Source organism: Moschus berezovskii, chromosome 5 (genome assembly GCF_049115385.1).
Source record: "Moschus berezovskii isolate FMDL1 chromosome 5, NW_MosBer_1.0, whole genome shotgun sequence".
NCBI classification, from domain to species: domain Eukaryota; kingdom Metazoa; phylum Chordata; class Mammalia; order Artiodactyla; family Moschidae; genus Moschus; species Moschus berezovskii.
The window spans coordinates 43,953,779-43,971,074 of record NC_142464.1 but is presented as its reverse complement, the minus strand read 5'-3'; the positions used below and the strand labels follow the sequence as shown (position 1 = coordinate 43,971,074).

The 17,296-nt window shown below is 40.7% G+C and overlaps 2 protein-coding genes across 6 annotated transcripts in view; one reads left to right on the top strand and one right to left on the bottom strand.

The window, feature by feature from the left end:
• The window catches only part of HERC3 (HECT and RLD domain containing E3 ubiquitin protein ligase 3), a 163,974-nt gene that overhangs the window by 120,804 nt on the left and 25,874 nt on the right, over positions 1-17,296 (top strand). For all 5 annotated transcript variants that reach the window (XR_008687010.1, XR_016037428.1, XM_055434103.2 and 2 more), the window contains exons 22-23: positions 621-687; positions 1,999-2,081. Coding sequence is in view for 3 of the 5 variants with exons in the window: in XM_055434103.2 (XP_055290078.1) it covers positions 621-687; positions 1,999-2,081 (150 nt within the window). In the remaining 2 variants the exon portion in view is untranslated. The remainder of the gene's footprint in view (positions 1-620; positions 688-1,998; positions 2,082-17,296) is intronic.
• NAP1L5 (nucleosome assembly protein 1 like 5) lies at positions 14,127-15,913 on the bottom strand. Its single transcript, XM_055434111.2, has one exon. The coding sequence runs from the start codon at positions 15,815-15,817 to the stop codon at positions 15,242-15,244; it is 576 nt and encodes a 191-aa protein (XP_055290086.2). The 5' UTR covers positions 15,818-15,913; the 3' UTR covers positions 14,127-15,241.

The window sequence follows — 17,296 nt, the reverse complement described above, 5'->3', positions numbered from 1 at the left end:
CTGGGCAACTCGTTATGGAACTGCCAGACTCTGAGCTCACTGAAGAAGTGTGAATGAACTCTACTTATAAGAATATATTCTCATGACAGCTGCCATACGACCATTGTTGGCATAAACAGGTTTCAGTGTTCTTTAATGTGGCAGGTGATAGAGTTCTTTGCACACAGAGCCCCTTGCATTAACAAGTAAGACTAGGTTCCTAAGTGGACGCAGTGACTTTGAAGCTTGTTTTTTATGATGGGAGGATTATCCTTCTAATGCACACAGATAAGGCCAATCTGTAGGACCACTGCAGGATCATCTCCTCACTTATCTACTTCCAAAGTATACTAGGGTTGACATAAGTGTGTCAGATACAAAGCTGTCTGATTTTCTTCATAAATTCAGTAAGATTTGTCAGTAGGAACAGAGAACAGTTAATGAGCATCTTACAAGTCAACTGCTTGTAAGACATTTTTTTCAAAATATGTTTCACGTGACTTTTAGTCTAGATTTATGTTCATTCAAGAATCTTCTTTTGTAGTGTTTCCTTGCAAATAATCTGGACGTGTGACTGGGATAGAAACACTCTTGGCATGTGTGATTGACCTCTTTTCTTTTCTCTGTCCAACTGTGATTAGGAGTCTTCAAGAACTGTTAGATTACCCTGGGGAAGATATTGAGGAGACTTTCTGTCTCAACTTCACGGTAAGGATTTTCTTGACTTATGACCGTAGCTGTCTCTTTTATCATGCTTACAAGTCATAATTAGCATAAGCTTTCTCCAAATCAAAGAACAAATTCAGAGACTTCTCTGAACCAAACTCTTTTAGTCATAGTATCTTTTTTTCATCAATGTATAGTTGTTGTAGAATATTAGTTACAAGTGTACAGTACAGTGATTCATACTTTTTAAACTCCATGTATAGTTATTATAAAATATTTGCTATATTTCTTGTGTTGCACAATATATCTTTATAGCTTATTTTATACCTAATAGTTTGTGCCTTAGTCCCTTACCCCTGTATTGTCCCTCCCCTCGTCCCTTTCCCCAGTAGTAGCCACTAGTTTATTCTCTAAATCTATGAGTCTGCTCCTTTTTTGTTATATTCACTAGTTTGTTGTATCTTTTAGATTCTACCTATAAGTGACCTCATACAGTACTTGTCTTTCTTGGTCTGACTTATTTCACTTAGCATAATACCCTTCAAGTCCATCCATGTTGCTGCAAATGGCACAGTGTCCTTTCTTATGACTGAGTAGTATTCCACTGTGTACATAAGCCATTCATCTGTTGACGGACACTTAGATTGTATCCATACCTTGGCTATTGTAAATAGTGTTGCTTTGAACATTGGGGTGCATGTATCTTTTTGATATTTTTGTTCTTTTTAGATATATACTCAGAAATGGAATTGGTGGATCATATGATAGTCAGTGTCCTGAATATTATTGGAGTTCAGTAAAATGTGTTGAATGAATGAATGATTAATCTATACGCTTAAGGAAATTACTGAAGTATTATTCCTCTTTACTCCTATGTGTTGTTTGCTGCTGTTGTTTAGTCACTAAGTCATGTCCAACACTTTGCGACCCCATGGACTGTAGCCCTCCAGGATCCTCTGTCCTTGGGATTTCCCAGGCAAGAATGCTGGAGTGGGTTGCCATTTCCTTCTCCAGGAGATATTCCCGACCCAGGGATTGAACCCATGTCTCCTGCATTGGCAAGTGGATTCTTAACCACCGAGCCACCAGGGAAGCCCCTTTACTCCTATACATATAATTTATTTTCTAGAGTTCATATTTTCTCTTTGATTGCATTTGTTGGCAACTCCATATCTTAAAACTATCCTATAAAGTGCAGATGTTCTCTGATTCTTTCTCCTCCCAAGAATCTTTTGTAGTAATGTAAGTAGTAATTAAGCTACATTCATTCCTAAGGCTTCTCATTCATTTGGGGTCTAGAAAGATAAGTAGTCAATAAACTTGAAACGTTTCTTTATTCCCTTTTAAATACAGATTTGTCGAGAAAGCTATGGTGTGATTGAACAGAAGAAGCTGATACCAGGAGGAGACAAAGTGACCGTGAGCAAGGAGAACAGGTTAGTCTTGACCCTTGGCTGCATGTGTAACTTCATTTCTCTACATTTTTACTTTTAAGACCGAGGCGAAAGTTAACTTTTCATCCCTTCTTCAGAGGGAATAAGAGTGCTAGGGCAAGTTTGCATATTTAATAGTGGAGGAAGCAGTGGACCTCGGATTAGAAGGTAACTGTGTTTATTCTGCATCTCTGTCTTATTGGCTTTGACCCTGGTCAAACCCCATAAACTCCCTGATCTCAGGTTCCTATCCTGTCAATAGGGGGTTAAAATAACCATTCTGCCTCCCTCATGGGAGACTAAGTGAGATAATTTATAGGAGAATATTTTGACATTTTGGAATGAAGGAGCTCCCAGCATCTATAGAAGGTTTCCAGTATCCATCAGAGTGACTGGCACAAAAATGCTCCAAAAAATATGTGTTGAATAACCGAATGTTATAAAAATGCTTACTATTATTGATGGTGGCTTTATTGATAAAGAATTTGTAATACAGATTTTAAATTAAATTCTTTATGCCTCATGAAAATTAATTCAAGTACATCTGATTTTTTAGTACGATTTTCTGTGTTATCTCGTTGAAGGAGAAAAAGATTCAATTTTGTTTGCTTTTGAATTAGAGTGAGGTTGTTGGCCATCTGCATGTTAATTAATTCAGTTTGCAAACACTGAGTGCCTGCTGTGGGCCAAATCTGTTGCTGGATTTAGGAAATAAGTAACTTTTATCCTCAGTACTAACTGGGAAGGGAAAGCGTAATGAATAATTGCAGTAGATTATGGTGCGTGTGGTAGGTAAGTGATAGAACAAGTGCCATGGAATCAGAGGGAGAAGCCACAGCACTTTCCCTGAACATCAAAGAGTGTGAATGGGAAAAACATTTCAGGCACAGGGAATAATGTGAGTCAGACTCTCAAATTTAACACATGATAGAGAATGGTGAGTACTTGTTGGGTGGGGGCTAGTGTGTGGATTAAGGCTGGGTGCAATATATTGCGGTGAAACTTGTCAAGACCTTAAGTGGTTTTGAAGTGGGACATGGTTGATCTGTTTTAGAATGATAACTGGTGGCCATATCGAAATGGACCATGCGTGGGGAGACCCATAGGAGACTACTGCAGTAACTCAGGTGTTAGGTGGTGAGGGCCACAATGAAGGCAGCAGGGATGCAGAGTCAGCTGTGTGTTGATTATGTAATGAACAGGAGCCAGTGCCTGATTATATATGGATCCTACTAGAAAGGCATGTATTGATAAGATGCACGTATTGAGGCTTCCAATTTGGACAACAGGAAACAGAATCTGTAGAGCAGGGTGGAAAGGAAAAAGAGTTCCTTTTTTTTTTTTTTAAAGAGTTCCATTTTATGTATGTTGATTTTGACATGTCTGTGTGATACGTAGGTGATTTTGCTTAGAGCTGAAGATTTATGTATGTCTTGAAGTCTTTTTTTAAAAAATCAAGTCATAGTTTCTAAGTAGGATATTTCCTTTTTCTTTTTTTCATTTCAAATTTTAATACAATTTTTAAAGGTTACTTTGCATTTGCAGTTATTACAAAATATTGGCTACATTCCCCATATTGTACAACACATCCTTGAGCCTATCTTACACCCAGCAGTTTATACCTCCCACTCCCCAACTCCTGTGTTGTTTCCCCTCCCTACCCTCACTGGTAACCACTAATTTGTTCTTTGTATCTGTGAGTCTGCTGCTTTTTTTGTTATATTCACTGATGTGTTATATTAGAAGTCTTATTGTCAATAGTTTGTTTAGTTACTTATGCCAACCTTAACCACCAGTGAATTTTAGGTTGCCTACACAAAGAAAAATGTGGTGAAATAAAAAAAAGCAAGGATGGGGGAAAATGTATGTTCTTAGAAGAGTTATATATATTAGAACAGAAGGGAGACTTGTGATGAGGACTTAGAGATCATTAACACATTGGGTAGAAACAAAACTTCTTGACTTGAAGAAGTGGTGGGTGTGCAGAAAGATGAGGTAGGTGTGTCTCATCTTCCTGCAGAAAGGTGAGGAAGTGGTGGTCTCCACTTGGGAGGGTTGTGAGTGAGGGAAGCCTGGAAGCACGGGTTCACTGATGCTGTGGGAAAAGGTTACAGATGTAGAGAAGTTGGATGCTGCTTTGGGTATGTTGGGAAATGAAAGCTTTGGGTTTTAATTGGCTTTTTACTGTACATAGTTGCAAAGATTGCAGCCAGAAATCCTATATAAGTGATGTATATTGACTTCCTCCCATAAATCTTCCGTTTTGAAAGTAGGAGTGACAGAAAAACTGACAGGCTTCCTTTTCCATCCTTTTCCATTTTAAAAGATAGCTAAAAGCCAGTGTGATCTACTGTAGTGTTCAGTAATCTTTTTTGTCGTGTAAACCTTCCAGACTACCCAGGAAGTGTCAGCTTTGGGGAAAGTGTGAGCTATAATACCAGAGTTAACTGAAATAATGCAGAAGTTGCCAAGGACCCAACAAAAACGGCGTTAGGTGATCTTGACTCTGGGAACCTAGTATAGAGGCTAATCGTGTCTCAAGTAGGTGTGTTACCAAGTTCGAGCTCGCTCTGTTCACTGCTCGCAAGGCCAGTGAATCTTAGAGACAAGGTGCTGAGGCTAGGAATATAACTTTTATTTGGAAAGCTGGCTGACGGAGAAGATTGCAGACTGATGTCTCAAAATAACCATCTTGTCAGGGCCTGGATGTCAGGTTCCTTTATAGAACCAAAGGGAGAAGCAATGAGGAACTAAAGCCAAAGGCAGAATAGAGAGGGAGAAGCAGTGAGGAAGTAAAGTAGAAAAGGTCTTTGGTTTTGCAAAACATCTCTGGGAAGGGCCAGCCTTTGGAAGGGGTGTGTTCAGTTCAATCGCTCATTGCTCATCCTGTCTGACTCTTTGTGATCCCATGGACTGTGGCACACCAGGCTTCCCTGTCCTTCACCATCTCCTGGAGTTTGCTCAAACTCATGTTCATTAAGTTGGTGATGCCATCCAACCATCTCATCCTCTGTCGTCCCCTTCTCCTCCTACCTACCTTCAATCTTTCCTACCATCAGGGTCTTTTCTAATGAGTCAGCCCTTGGCATCAGGTGGCCAAAGTATTGGAGCTACAGCTTCATAATCACTCCTTCCAGTGAATATTCAGAACTGATTTTCTTTAGGATTGACTGGTTTGATATTGCTGTCCAAGGGACTCTCAAGAGTCTTCTCCCGAACCACAGTTCAAAAGCATCAATGGACTGTGTTAGTCTCTTCGTTTTTGTAGTCATTATTAGATGGGCAGGGTCAGATTATCTCTTTATGAGCTGAACAAAGGCACTTAAGTTTAACAGTCAGACAGAGTAGCAGGGTTCTTTGAGACAGGCCATTAAGTATGATTATAATAACTGCAAGGAAAAGCAACGCAAAGAAACAGTTCCAACATGGAGTCAGAATTATTTCTTCTCGCAGCAGGTGTTTCATTTGACGCTCTTACTTAATAAGAATGTTTCAAAGCTAAAAGCACCGTTCCTTCTTTACCTGTATAACATTGCTACTTTTATTAACTGCTAATGATTTGTTTAATAAAAACAGTCTTATTCCATAGAATCTGATAATATTTTTAAAATTGGGGAATTTATGGCTGATCATAAAGTGGCTAAAGGGCAGAATAACAGTGACAGTCTTTATTTTCTTGGGCTGCAGATGGTGACTGCAGCCATGAAATTAAAAGATGTTTTCTCCTTGGAATAAATCTATGACAAACCTAGACAGCATATTAAAAATCATAGACATTACTTTGCCGACAAAGCTATGGTTTTTTCCAGTAGTCATGTATAGATATGAGAGCTAGACCATAAAAAAAGTTGAATCCAAAGAATTGATGCTTTTGAACTGTGGTGTTGGAGAAGACTCTTGAGAGTTCCTTGGACAGCAAGGAGATCATACCAGTCAATCCTAAAGGAAATCAGTCCTGAATGTTCATTGGAAGGACTGATGCTGAAGCTGAAGCTCCAGACTTTGGCTACCTAATGTGAAGAACTGACCCATTGGAAAAGATGTTGATGCTGGAAAAGATTGAAGGCGGGAGGAGAAGGGGATGACAGAGGACAAGATGGTTGGATGGCATCACCGACTCGATGGAGATGAGTTTGAGCAAGCTCTGGGATTTGGTGAAGGACAGGGAAGCCTGGCGTGCTGCATTCCATGGGCTCAGAAAAGGTCAGACATGACTGAGCGACGGAACTGATAAAGTGGCTTTTGGGTCCAGGTGATCTTGTTACTGAGTCCAAGTACTCTGCTCACTGAACAACAAACTAGTGAATCTGAGAGATGAGATGTTGAGACAAGGAATACAACTTTATTTGGAAAGCTGGCTGACAGAGAAGATGGCAGACTATGTCTCAAAATAACTGTCTTGTTGGGGTCTGGATCTCAGGTTCTTTTATAGAACCAGAGAGAAGCAATGAGGAACAAAAGTCAAAAGGCAGAATATAGAGTGGGAGAGGCAGTGAGGAAGTAAAGTAAAAAGGGTCTTCAGTCTTGCAAAACATTTCTGGGAAGGGCCAGCCTTTGGAAGAGGAGTGTTGAATCTCCTCTTTCTCTGTCTTTCACTCCCTGTTTTTTTTTTTTGGCAGTCATTCGCAAGTGGGCAGGGACAGATTATCTTTCTATGAACCGAATAAAGACAGTTTAACAGAGTGGCAGGGTCCTTTGAGGCAGGCCACTATATATGATTATAACAGCAACAAAAAACAAGTCAAAGAAACAGTTCCAACATGGAGTCAGACTTGGTTCTTCTCTGTAACAATTCTTCTTCCTTCCTGGTTTTAGTGATCACTTTATAATGTATATATGTACATATGTAGATACATCTATAGCCTTTAGGCTTTTCAAAGGATATCTGAGCTTTTGCATCAGGTTTCAGACGATATAGTGTGTGCATCATTTGTTATGCGCTAACAGTAGGCTAGGCAAGCAGCCTGAGGAAGGGCACATTCAGAATTTCTTCACTTTCTAGTGAGTCTTCCAAATGCACTGTGTTGAATACACCTGGTGGGGAAAGAGTGTTCTTGTGCGGGCATAGGCGATTTGTGATATAGTCTGCAGAGGAGGCAGGTATTGGGACTTAACCCTCTTTTTTCATATCTTTATAAAATTGTTTCTTCGAGAGACTTTTCGTCTCTGCCTGTCTTGTTCTCTTTCTGTTTCTGGGTCTGAGTTTTTTCTTTCTGTCTGTTTGCTTTCTCTCGCTCTTACTCTGTCTCCTTATTCAGTAGATATTTCTTTGAATCAGCAATTGAATTGACCTAATAGTCGAGACACAGTCTGTGCAGGAATACTGAAATATAACCCAGTCTGTTTAGGGTGTTAAAGCTGTTCTCATTTGCAACCATAAATGAAATATGAAGACAAAATTAATTAATTGAATCAAAAGGGGTTCAGAGAAATTCACGTGGACAGAGGCATCTGGGGGGGATGGATATGGGTAGAGCTCTTGGGAGGACTGCTAAGATCTGGATACTAGAAAACAGAGACGAGAACATAATAAAAAGGGAAAGATGCTCGGTAAAGTTTGCAAGAAAAGAAGTCTCTTGATAGAAGTGGGTCTGAGGCACACTTTTTTTCTTCATCTTTTTTTCCTTTTCCACCATTTTTATCTTTTGCCCTCAGTTGGGCAAAAGGCCCTGCAGGCCTGCAAGCCCAAGCTGGAGACTGAAGAAAAAATCTGGAGTCAGCAACAGAGCCGTCAGTGGTTTAATGGATGCGGGTTCTTACATGTGTGAAGCAAGGTCCTGGAGTGATACACCACCTTGTGTGGTAGATAGCAGGCGGGATGTGGCGACCGTCTCTGCTACTGGGGAAAATCGGGAGGTGGGTACCAGTTATCGGGGAACTGATGTGAGGTTGGCTCTTGGTTATCAGGGAAACCACCAAGGTGGGGACATGCCCCTCAACACCCCTTTGTTAAGCTATCTTAGTGGAGATGTTCTGACCTAGTCATGAGCTGGGGCCTGGGACAAGTATGTGGAAGGTCAGTTATATGAGTAGGGTGTGGGTGAAGCAGGCACAGGTTGAGCAGGGATTGTACAGAGCGCAACAGCACAGCCATCTTGAGTGTCCCAACCATACACTGACATATACTCACTCCTAGACATTGCTTATCCCATTAGTGGTTCTCAGAATCAGTGCAGAGAGCGTGCTTTTAAGTCAGTGGGTTCCTTTTCTCTTTCTTTGCAGTTGTTTGCCCCTAATTGACTTCAGGGCTACTTCTACAAAACATTTTCCATAAGGATGTTCTGATGACACACAGGTTCCTTAAAAGAAAGAGAGTACATAACTTCAAGGGAGTAATAAGGGGACCTGCATTATTCTTTTACTTATATTACAAAACTCCATTATTCTGTTACCATGACTTTCTTAAAAAATAGCTTCTCTCTTTCTAAAAAAGTTTTAAAATCTTTGTGTTATAAAATGTGCTGTTGTTTTAAATATTGCCAGGCAGAGGGAGATTCCTATTTTTATTGCCAAGACACTGTGTTTGAAATTAGAATAGGGAATAGCTTCTGTGTTAGATGGAAGTTTGGGTTTTCACTTTTCTGGATTGCTAGCACTCATTGAGCACACGGTGAGGTCATCCACACTGCTTTAGGCACTGTTATCCATGACTCTGTACTTGGTGACAGGAGACCGACCCCCTTGCTGTCACAGTTACCTGTTGGACAGACTTCTGAGAACCTAGTGTGGTTATTGCCACGTTATTAATATTGCTGTCATAGTCAGGGACAGACAGAAAAAGGCGTGAATTAGTGTTTGTTTGATTGTTTTTCCCCTTTATCTTTAACGTTTTGAGGGGCTTCCCTCATAGCTCAGTTGGTAAAGAATCCACCTGCAATGCAGGAGACCCCAGTTCGATTCCTGGATAGGGAAGATCCCCTGGAGAAGGGAAAGGCTACCCACTCCAGTATTCTGGCCTGGAGAATTCCATGGACTATACAGTCCATGGGGTCGCAAAGAGTCGGACACAACTGAGTAACTTTCACTTTCACTTAATGTTGAGAAAAGTAGAAATGTTATCATCAAAACATGTTGAGATCCTGGAAAGAAAGGTTGTATAAGATGGTGAAAGATTAATCATTTCCTTTTGACTGTTACATGCCATAATCTTGTCACTGGGTATTTTCATAAATTAAGAAAATGAAGTGAAAGAACCAAAAGAATAACACCTGCTGTATTTTTAACTTGAGCAGTTGTATATAGAGATGCTGCTGGCATTGAAGCTGTTTTTATTGAGCTAACAGTAAGATATTTGCTGTCACTACTGCCCTGGAGGAAAATGACAGAAGGATACCAATTCTGTATCCATAATCTATTACATTCCATTTGGTCTTAAAATTGCTTTCTTTACTTGAACAAGAGCTGCAGACAGAAAAATGAATTATAAGCATCCAAGTAAAAGAACACCCTTGGGTGATTGCTAGTGACCGCTGGCATCTTAGCTAAATCTTACCACAACTGGTAGTCACATCTGGATAATACTGTACCTGAATTTAAGTATTTCTCACACTCTGTAACATGGTGTTATTACATCAATTAAAAAAAAACCCACATGTCATTCTCGATTCCTTCCAGTTTAACTCAAGTTAATCAAATCAAATGCAATCAATATCTTCCCCACTTTCTTCCATATTAAAAAGAGGGTTGTATGACATGTGTGTGTACTCAGTCATGTCCAACTCTTTGCAACCCTGTGGACTATAGCCTGCCAGGCTCCTCTGTCAATGGAATTTTCCAGGCAAGAATACTGGAGTGGATTGCCATTTCCTACTCCAGGGGATCTTCCCAACCCAGGGATTGAACCCAAGTGTAGTGCGTCTCCTGCATTGGTATGCACATTCTTTACTGTGCTACCTGGAAAGCCCCAAAAAGATGATGAGGAAAGGAAATAGTAAAAAAGAGATGCCAGTCTTTCCTGGTGGTACTCATGGTAAAGAACATGTCTGCCAGTGCAGGAGACATAAGAGATGCGAGTTCAATCCTTGGATCGGGAAGATCCCCTGGAGAAAGGCATGGCAACCCACTCCAGTACTCTTGCCTGGAGAATCCCATGGATGGAGTACCCTGGCGGGCTACAGTTCATAGGATTGCAAAGAGTCAGACATGACTGTAGTGACTTAGCACATAGCACAACTTAAGGTAAGTGCTCCAGTCAGTCAGTCAGGCAGTTCAGCCTCTCAGTCGTGTCTGACTCTTTGCGACCCCATGAACTGCAGCACGCCAGGCCTCCCTGTCCATCACCAACTCCCGGAGTCCACCCAAACCCACGTCCATTGAGTCGGTGATGTCGTTTAACCATTCATCCCCTTCTCCTGCCCTCAGCATCAGAGTCTTTTCAAATGAGTCAGCTCTTCACATCAGGTGGCCAAAGTATTGGAGTTTCAGCTTCAGCATTAGTCCTTCCAATGAACACCCAGGATTGATCTCCTCCAGAATGGACTGGTTGGATCTCCTTGCAGTCCAAGGGACTCTCAAGAGTCTTCTCCAGCACCACAGTTCAAAAGGCACCTAGATTCTATAAAGAGAATGTGAGAATAAAAGCCACACATGACAAATATTTCTAGTTCCTTAAGATCAACTGAAGTTAGGAATGCTGAGACTTCACTTGATCTCTTGAGATAGTCTATGGGAGGTGTAATCTTTAAGATCTGCATGGTACTTGTGCTGGGCTGTTACAGAAATGGCAGATAATTAAAATGCTAGTAACATTTCTTGAGTGCTTCCCATAGTCGAAGGAACTGAGGTACGGAGAGGTATAAGTTACTTGCTCAGGTTTACATGGTTAGAAGTCCAGAGTTCAAAAATCAGAGCCAAGATTCAAAGCCATTTTGTTTGAGTGAGCTTAGGCTCTCAGCACAGTGCCTCTAAGAGGCCAGGACCAGAGTTTCAGGGTCCCTTTGTCCCTTCATCCTTTGAAGATAAGTAACTTGAAGAGTTTGCTGTTTTCAGTTCAGACAGACTATGCAATTTTTTGAACAGAAAGTTGGCATAGTTGAAAACGTACTATATGTATAAAATTGTATGTCTGAATTTTTTACCTTAGGTTGAGATAATGCTTATATCTATAAACTTATTATAAAGCCCTCATGGACAGTCTTAATAAGTGTACAGCCTGCTATGTGAATGTGTGTTTTCCCTACTTTCCCTTTTGAGTGTCTGGCTTGTTTCTTTGTTCTTTTTTTCCTTCCCTTTATTTCTTTCTCTTCCCCTTCCTTCATTTTTAATAAGACTGTATCAGACATCTTAAGTATAAAACTTTGTTTTTAAAATTGCTCTTTAATGATAAGGTTCCAAGGGTGAAATGGAATTAGTGCATATCAGTTTGAATCTGTGGCTATTTTTGCTAAATTGATTTTGCTTATGAATTACACCAACTTATACATTATCATCAATGTATGAGAGTATGGCTCTATTTCATCTAATCCTTAAAAATACTGAGTGTTCTTTTTTTAAAAATCTAGTCTAACAAGAAACTTGACTTCACTTGTAAAATTTTGTATTTCTCCCGTATATAAGCTACTTTACATATTCTACATAGCATTGATCCATTTTTCTGATGTTTACCTTTAAAATATTTTTCTTAAAAAAAAGTGAATTAGGTAGAAGTGATCATTGCACAACATTTTAATGAATTAAATGCCACTGAATTGTTCATTTAAAATGGCTAAATATGTTTTGTGACTTTCATATCAATAAAAAAATGTGTCCATGTGTAGGCATGTGCAAATGTGTCTGTGTATGCTTGGTGGTAAACTCTGAGTCCAGGAGAGCTGCTGTACTGTGCGTGGGCTGTGAGCGTCAGCCTGCTGCAGTCTTCTGCATAATGCTCATAGAGAACTGAGTTGAATGCGTAATGCACGCTGCCTTTCTTTTTGCCGGTTATGTTGTGTGTTGCTTACTAATTTGGGTCTGTAATGGATTAAAAGTGGTATATGAGTGAGAGTGTTTGACCTGCCTTAAAGGGAGGGTATTTTGCTATGTATTAACATGCAAGTTTTATGGCTGCCTGAGGAACTATCAAATAAGCCATTCAGGAAACAGAGGGAAAAGATCAACCCAGTTAGGAAATGATGGAAATTGCTTGACATTATAAAGGGCATCACATATGTGCCTGTATCCTGAGAAAAGTGGCCAACAGTGGTATGAATGGTAGCTCGAAAACCCCATTGCTAAAGTTGTATATATAAGTGAAAGAAAGATCCAGGCCTTGTTGGAGGCCTGGACCTCTTAGTACTGTCCTTTCAGGATGTGTCTCTTGCTGCCCTGAACAGGATTGCAGTATTTCCCTTTTTTAAAGTAGTCTGCTGACATCCTTTATATATTTCTCTATTAAGACAAAATTATTTTCATATGATTTATATGAACTTTTTTTTGTATTTGTATTTTATTGCACATTTTTTTCCGTTTGCTGCTTGCTTTTAAAAATGTGAAGTCTTTAAAAATTTTTATAACCTCTTAATTTTTGTGTTGTCATGTCTGTTGATTATTTCTTTTGGTCTTAAATCACTCTAGACTTAACCTTTCCCTGTCCAGTAATTGATAAATGCGTAATATTTTCTTCCATTAAAAATTTTCTTTTGAGTCCGTAGTTTAAGATAAAAATCTTAATTGTTTCTATATTAGTAAACAGTTAGGTGACAATTAGGGTACTTATATGGTTTTCTAGATCCAGTTTGGGTTTTGATTTGAAGTGTAGTAAATAAAATGTTAATATGGGAAGAATTGACACTTTTGTGATATTCAGTCTTACCTTCCAAAGGCCTGTTTTACACTTTTGTGATATTCTATTTTTTTTTCTTTTCATAGATTGCATACATTTTTAATTGAGGTTTTTATAAATATTTTTATTGTATATACCATGAGAGCCTTTTGCATGTATTTTTACCATTATTAAAGTGCCTAGAAATAATTAGTGGTTATAGTGATCAATTCCTCAAACTTACTGAATGTGATAGCTTTCAACTGATTCTTGGACTTTCTATATAAAATCACATCCCTTCCAAAATTTTTTATTTTCCTCACTAATTACACACTTTATTTGTTTCACTTGTTTTTGTAGGACCTAGAAAAACAAGTCTTTTATTCCTAGGGATAAGAAATGAATATTGAATTTTATTAGATTTTTTTTTTGCTTCTGTTCCAGATAGGCATGATTATCATTTACTTCTATAATAAATTATTTTGATTTTCTTTGTTGTCTTGACCCTAAGGAAGATTGTTACATTAAGGTTTTACTCAACTGTTGCAATTAGCAACAGGTCAGAGCTTTCTTCCATTCCCTAAGGTAAATCGGTCGTTTACTTCTGAATAATTTTAACCCTTAAGGGGAGTGAAAGAAAACACATCTGTGTGTTTAAAATTTGGGGGGAGTCACTTTTAATTTTATACTTCATTTAGAATGCCCAGATATAAAGTTGAAATAGCCCTTATATGCATAATGTCTTTTATTCTTTCTGGGAGGAAATAAAAATCTGATTTTTATACTGAGGAAGAAGACCTTTTATTGAATTTACTTGTTTATGAATGTGAAAGGCCACATTCTTAAACAATAAAATCATAAACTTAAGAATATAATGATATGTATTTTCTACCCTTTTGTAACTTATGAGAGGGCTGAATTTCAAATCTTCTTTTATCTTTCATATAATAATAACAATGTTAATAATAGCTGAAGTACTTTGATTATTTAGTGTCAGATGCTGGTCTATGAGCTTTATGTAAATTAACTAGCTTGTTCTCCATAATAACCTGTGAGGAAGGAACTGTTACTATCCCCTTTTATAGATAACGGAGAAACTAAACAGATTAACTGAATTGCTCGAGATTCATCGATAATAAGAGGCAAAGCTGGGATTTCATTCCAGGCAGTCAGAGAATGAGTCCTTCCGTTTTTTGAAAATACTGTTTTATTAACACCAGTGGTAAACAACTTTATGCTTAAATTTCCTTATAGATCACACAGTTCAAAACCCACAAAGAAGCTAAGAGTCTTTACATTAAATGTGTCCTCCTAAAAATCCTTTGCTGTATGCCAATCTGTTCCCAAGTGGTAAAATTTGATTATGCACCGTTTTATATTAATATGTCACCTTTACATAGCAAAATAATGAAGGCACAGCTAACACAAGCAAACTTAAACCCTTTCTACTTCTGAGCTGTGGATGGGGACACACAGTTGGATTAGTTCTTCAAGTATGTATTTTTTCCCAAACATTAGCTTCAGTGAAGAGTTCTAAAAGCTACAAGACAAAAAGACATCACACAATTCAAAGTACATAACATTGGATACACATGCTTTACAGAATTTACTAGAATTCTACATTTTTCAAGTAAATTAATACTTCTAAAATACTAAAGGGATTTAATACTTAAACAATTGGGATTTGTTTTACACCTTTGTAAACAGACATTACCAAGAAAACACATAAACACGAGACCATAAATAATGAACACATACGTTGACAATATTGTACAGGACATACATACTCCTTCTCAGAACCAAATATTCAGAATGGTCTTTAGAATCTGAAGTGGCAGTTTTCTGAGCCTCATTAGCAGTATTGTCATGATCTCCAGCACCGGCTTCCTCCGTCCCATCTCTCTTCTCTGAGGTGTAAAGCTGATGTCTGCGTTACAAAAACAAAGTCTTAAAGATGAGATCTGTCTTGAGTTCCGCTGCTGCGCTGGAAAAACGCAAAACTAATGAAATTGAAGAATTCGGCATCGAGAACACGTTCGATCTTGGCTTGGGTGTTCCGTGCCTAGTGCGACGATACTGTGATGAAAGGATTTTCAAAGTGACATTCTTTAATTCACATCTATTTGACACCCTTAGTAGGTCTCAACTCCAGTCCTCACTGAAGAGATCATGAAAAATCATTTTAAATTTAACTCATTTTCAACACCCGTTGGTATATTTGTGTTCAAATTGGAAATCAAATTTGAAACGCGCTGGGCATAATCTGATTGCGTCAATTTCATAGTATTTTAGGAATGTCAGAATTGATTCCTACAGTACTTTGGTCCAAAACCTGAGCCATTCAAGTCCACGAATGTGTACAAAATAATAGTAACCGGGGTTTTAAATCTGCGTCGTCATTCTCCTCTGCAATCTCTGCCCCCGCTTATTTCTTGGCGTCATCAGGCACTGCAGAGTGGGGACCCTCATCTTTGGTGGCAGCGGTCACCGCAGCCTCTGCCGCAGGCTCTTCTTCCTCCTCGTCCTCCTCCTCTCCCTCCTCCTCATCCTCATACTCTTCATCATCGTCGTCATCCTCGTCACCCTCTAAGGTCCATGCACACCCCTCCATCTCACCGGTGAGCTCTTGGATCTTAGCAAGTAAGGGCTTATAGATGTCATTATACTTTTTCTCCAGAGCCTGGAATTCCTTGTCAAATTTGGCTTCTATCTTATCGCATCGCTTCTGCAGCTTTTTGAGGGCCAGGACTCGGCATTTCACCGAGTTAGGCAGGCTCTCGATAAAGTCATTTCTAGGCTTTGGTGCATTCTCTGCAGGGGTCTGGGGCTCCTCAGCCATCTGACCGACCGCACCGTCGGAGTCGCCAGACGCGCTGTCAGAATCTCCCCCCTGCGCGCCGCCTTCCGCCATTACCTCCTCCGCGGCCGCGGCCGCGTCCGCTGCCGCCGCGGCCGCTGCCCGGCTCGGCTCAGTAGAGCCCTGGTTCTGCGAGTCGGCCATGTTCGAGGAGCAGCGCAGAGGGCTAGGCGGCTCCCGCAGAGACGGGCGCCCGCGCTGCAGCACAGCGACCCCGCGGCTGCGGCACGCGGCACGCGGCGCTGACGTCGGCCGCGGCGCTGATGTCACGCCCCGCCGCCCCCGCCCCCGCCCCCTGCGGGCCCCTGCCGCACCCGCGGGCCCGTGACTGGCTCCCATGGTCAGCTGATGGTGGGGCCCGCGAACCGCACCAGCAGCCTCCTGTTGCTACCCTGCTCTCCCCAGCACTGCGGGCAACGTCAGGGCCCGTTTCCTAGCTACCCTGCCGCCCCCCACATCTGCCCGCGCAGATCCCTCCCCCAGTAGAGAGGAGCTGGGGGTGGCGGCAGGTGTCCGCGGCAGTTTTCCCCGAACTTTGTGGACGGGCTCAGCCTTTGCCACTTGGCTCCTCTAGCTCACGCAGGTGCTTGCGTACATCTGCCAGAATCTCTCTCTCGGCATTTGTCTCCATCTCTCTGTAGCTGGCGTTGGCATCTCGGGCTTACTCTTGGGGGCTCGGCTTTGATCACCTCAGATTACACTGAAGTCCTTGCTAGAGAGTAGAGGCCTGGGGGGACCTGTCTCCATGCCACCCCCTTAGGGGCCTGTGGGGGGATTGTAGAGTTTTCAGCCCTTTCTCCCCTCGTCCCACCCTCAGCAGCCCCTCTTGCCCCCTCTCAGCCTAGTGGCATATATACCGGTGGCACGGTCTTCTTTCAGTTAGGCGGACCCTGGAAGCAGTTTTGGAGCCATTTGACCGGGAGATGTCTGAAACCCTGGGCATCCTAGAATGTTCCAGAAGGTTCCTCAGAAGCGTTGTCCTGTGGGGAGGAATAAAGCTGGAGGAGGGCCAATGAAAGCAAAGCCTTCAAACGCTGGAGGCCCAGGGTCAGGGGCCCCCTGCCTTATCGGGGATGAGGAGCGTGTTTAACAGTGCTGTTTGCTAGGGATGTACAGTCACACACGTACACACAGGCGTTGTCCTCAAGACATGGTTCAGCATCTGCCCCGAGGGTCTAACTGCTGATTTGTATTAGAGAACAATTAAAAAGAAAAGCTATCGAATACTAATCTCTTGTTTTCTAACAGTCAAATGAGTAGACATTTTAGTTTCCTATTTATTAAATCAGAATGAGAGCTTCTTGAGTAAGGGTAACAGCACATTATTTTAGGTATGGAAGCCAAACGATCCTTACAGGACTCATGCAGGAATGTTTTCAAATTAAGCATTACTTATACAAATGCTTTTTTCCCCATTATATTGGGACTTGCTGAAGTATTTACATGAAACACATGAATGTGAGGAAATTACCTGCCCAAATACATTTGGTGCGTCTTTTTGGGTCTTGTAAATGTTAGTTAATAATATGCAAAGCATTTAGTGCTGACATTTAGCAGGAACTTGGTGTTTTGCATTTATTACTCAAAGATAAACTGCAATAATATACTCTTAGAAAAGGACAT

Coding starts and splice junctions, on each gene's coding strand:
- NAP1L5 (XM_055434111.2), bottom strand. CDS start 15,817: ATGGCCGACTCGCAGAACCAGGGCTCTACTGAGCCGAGCCGGGCAGCG.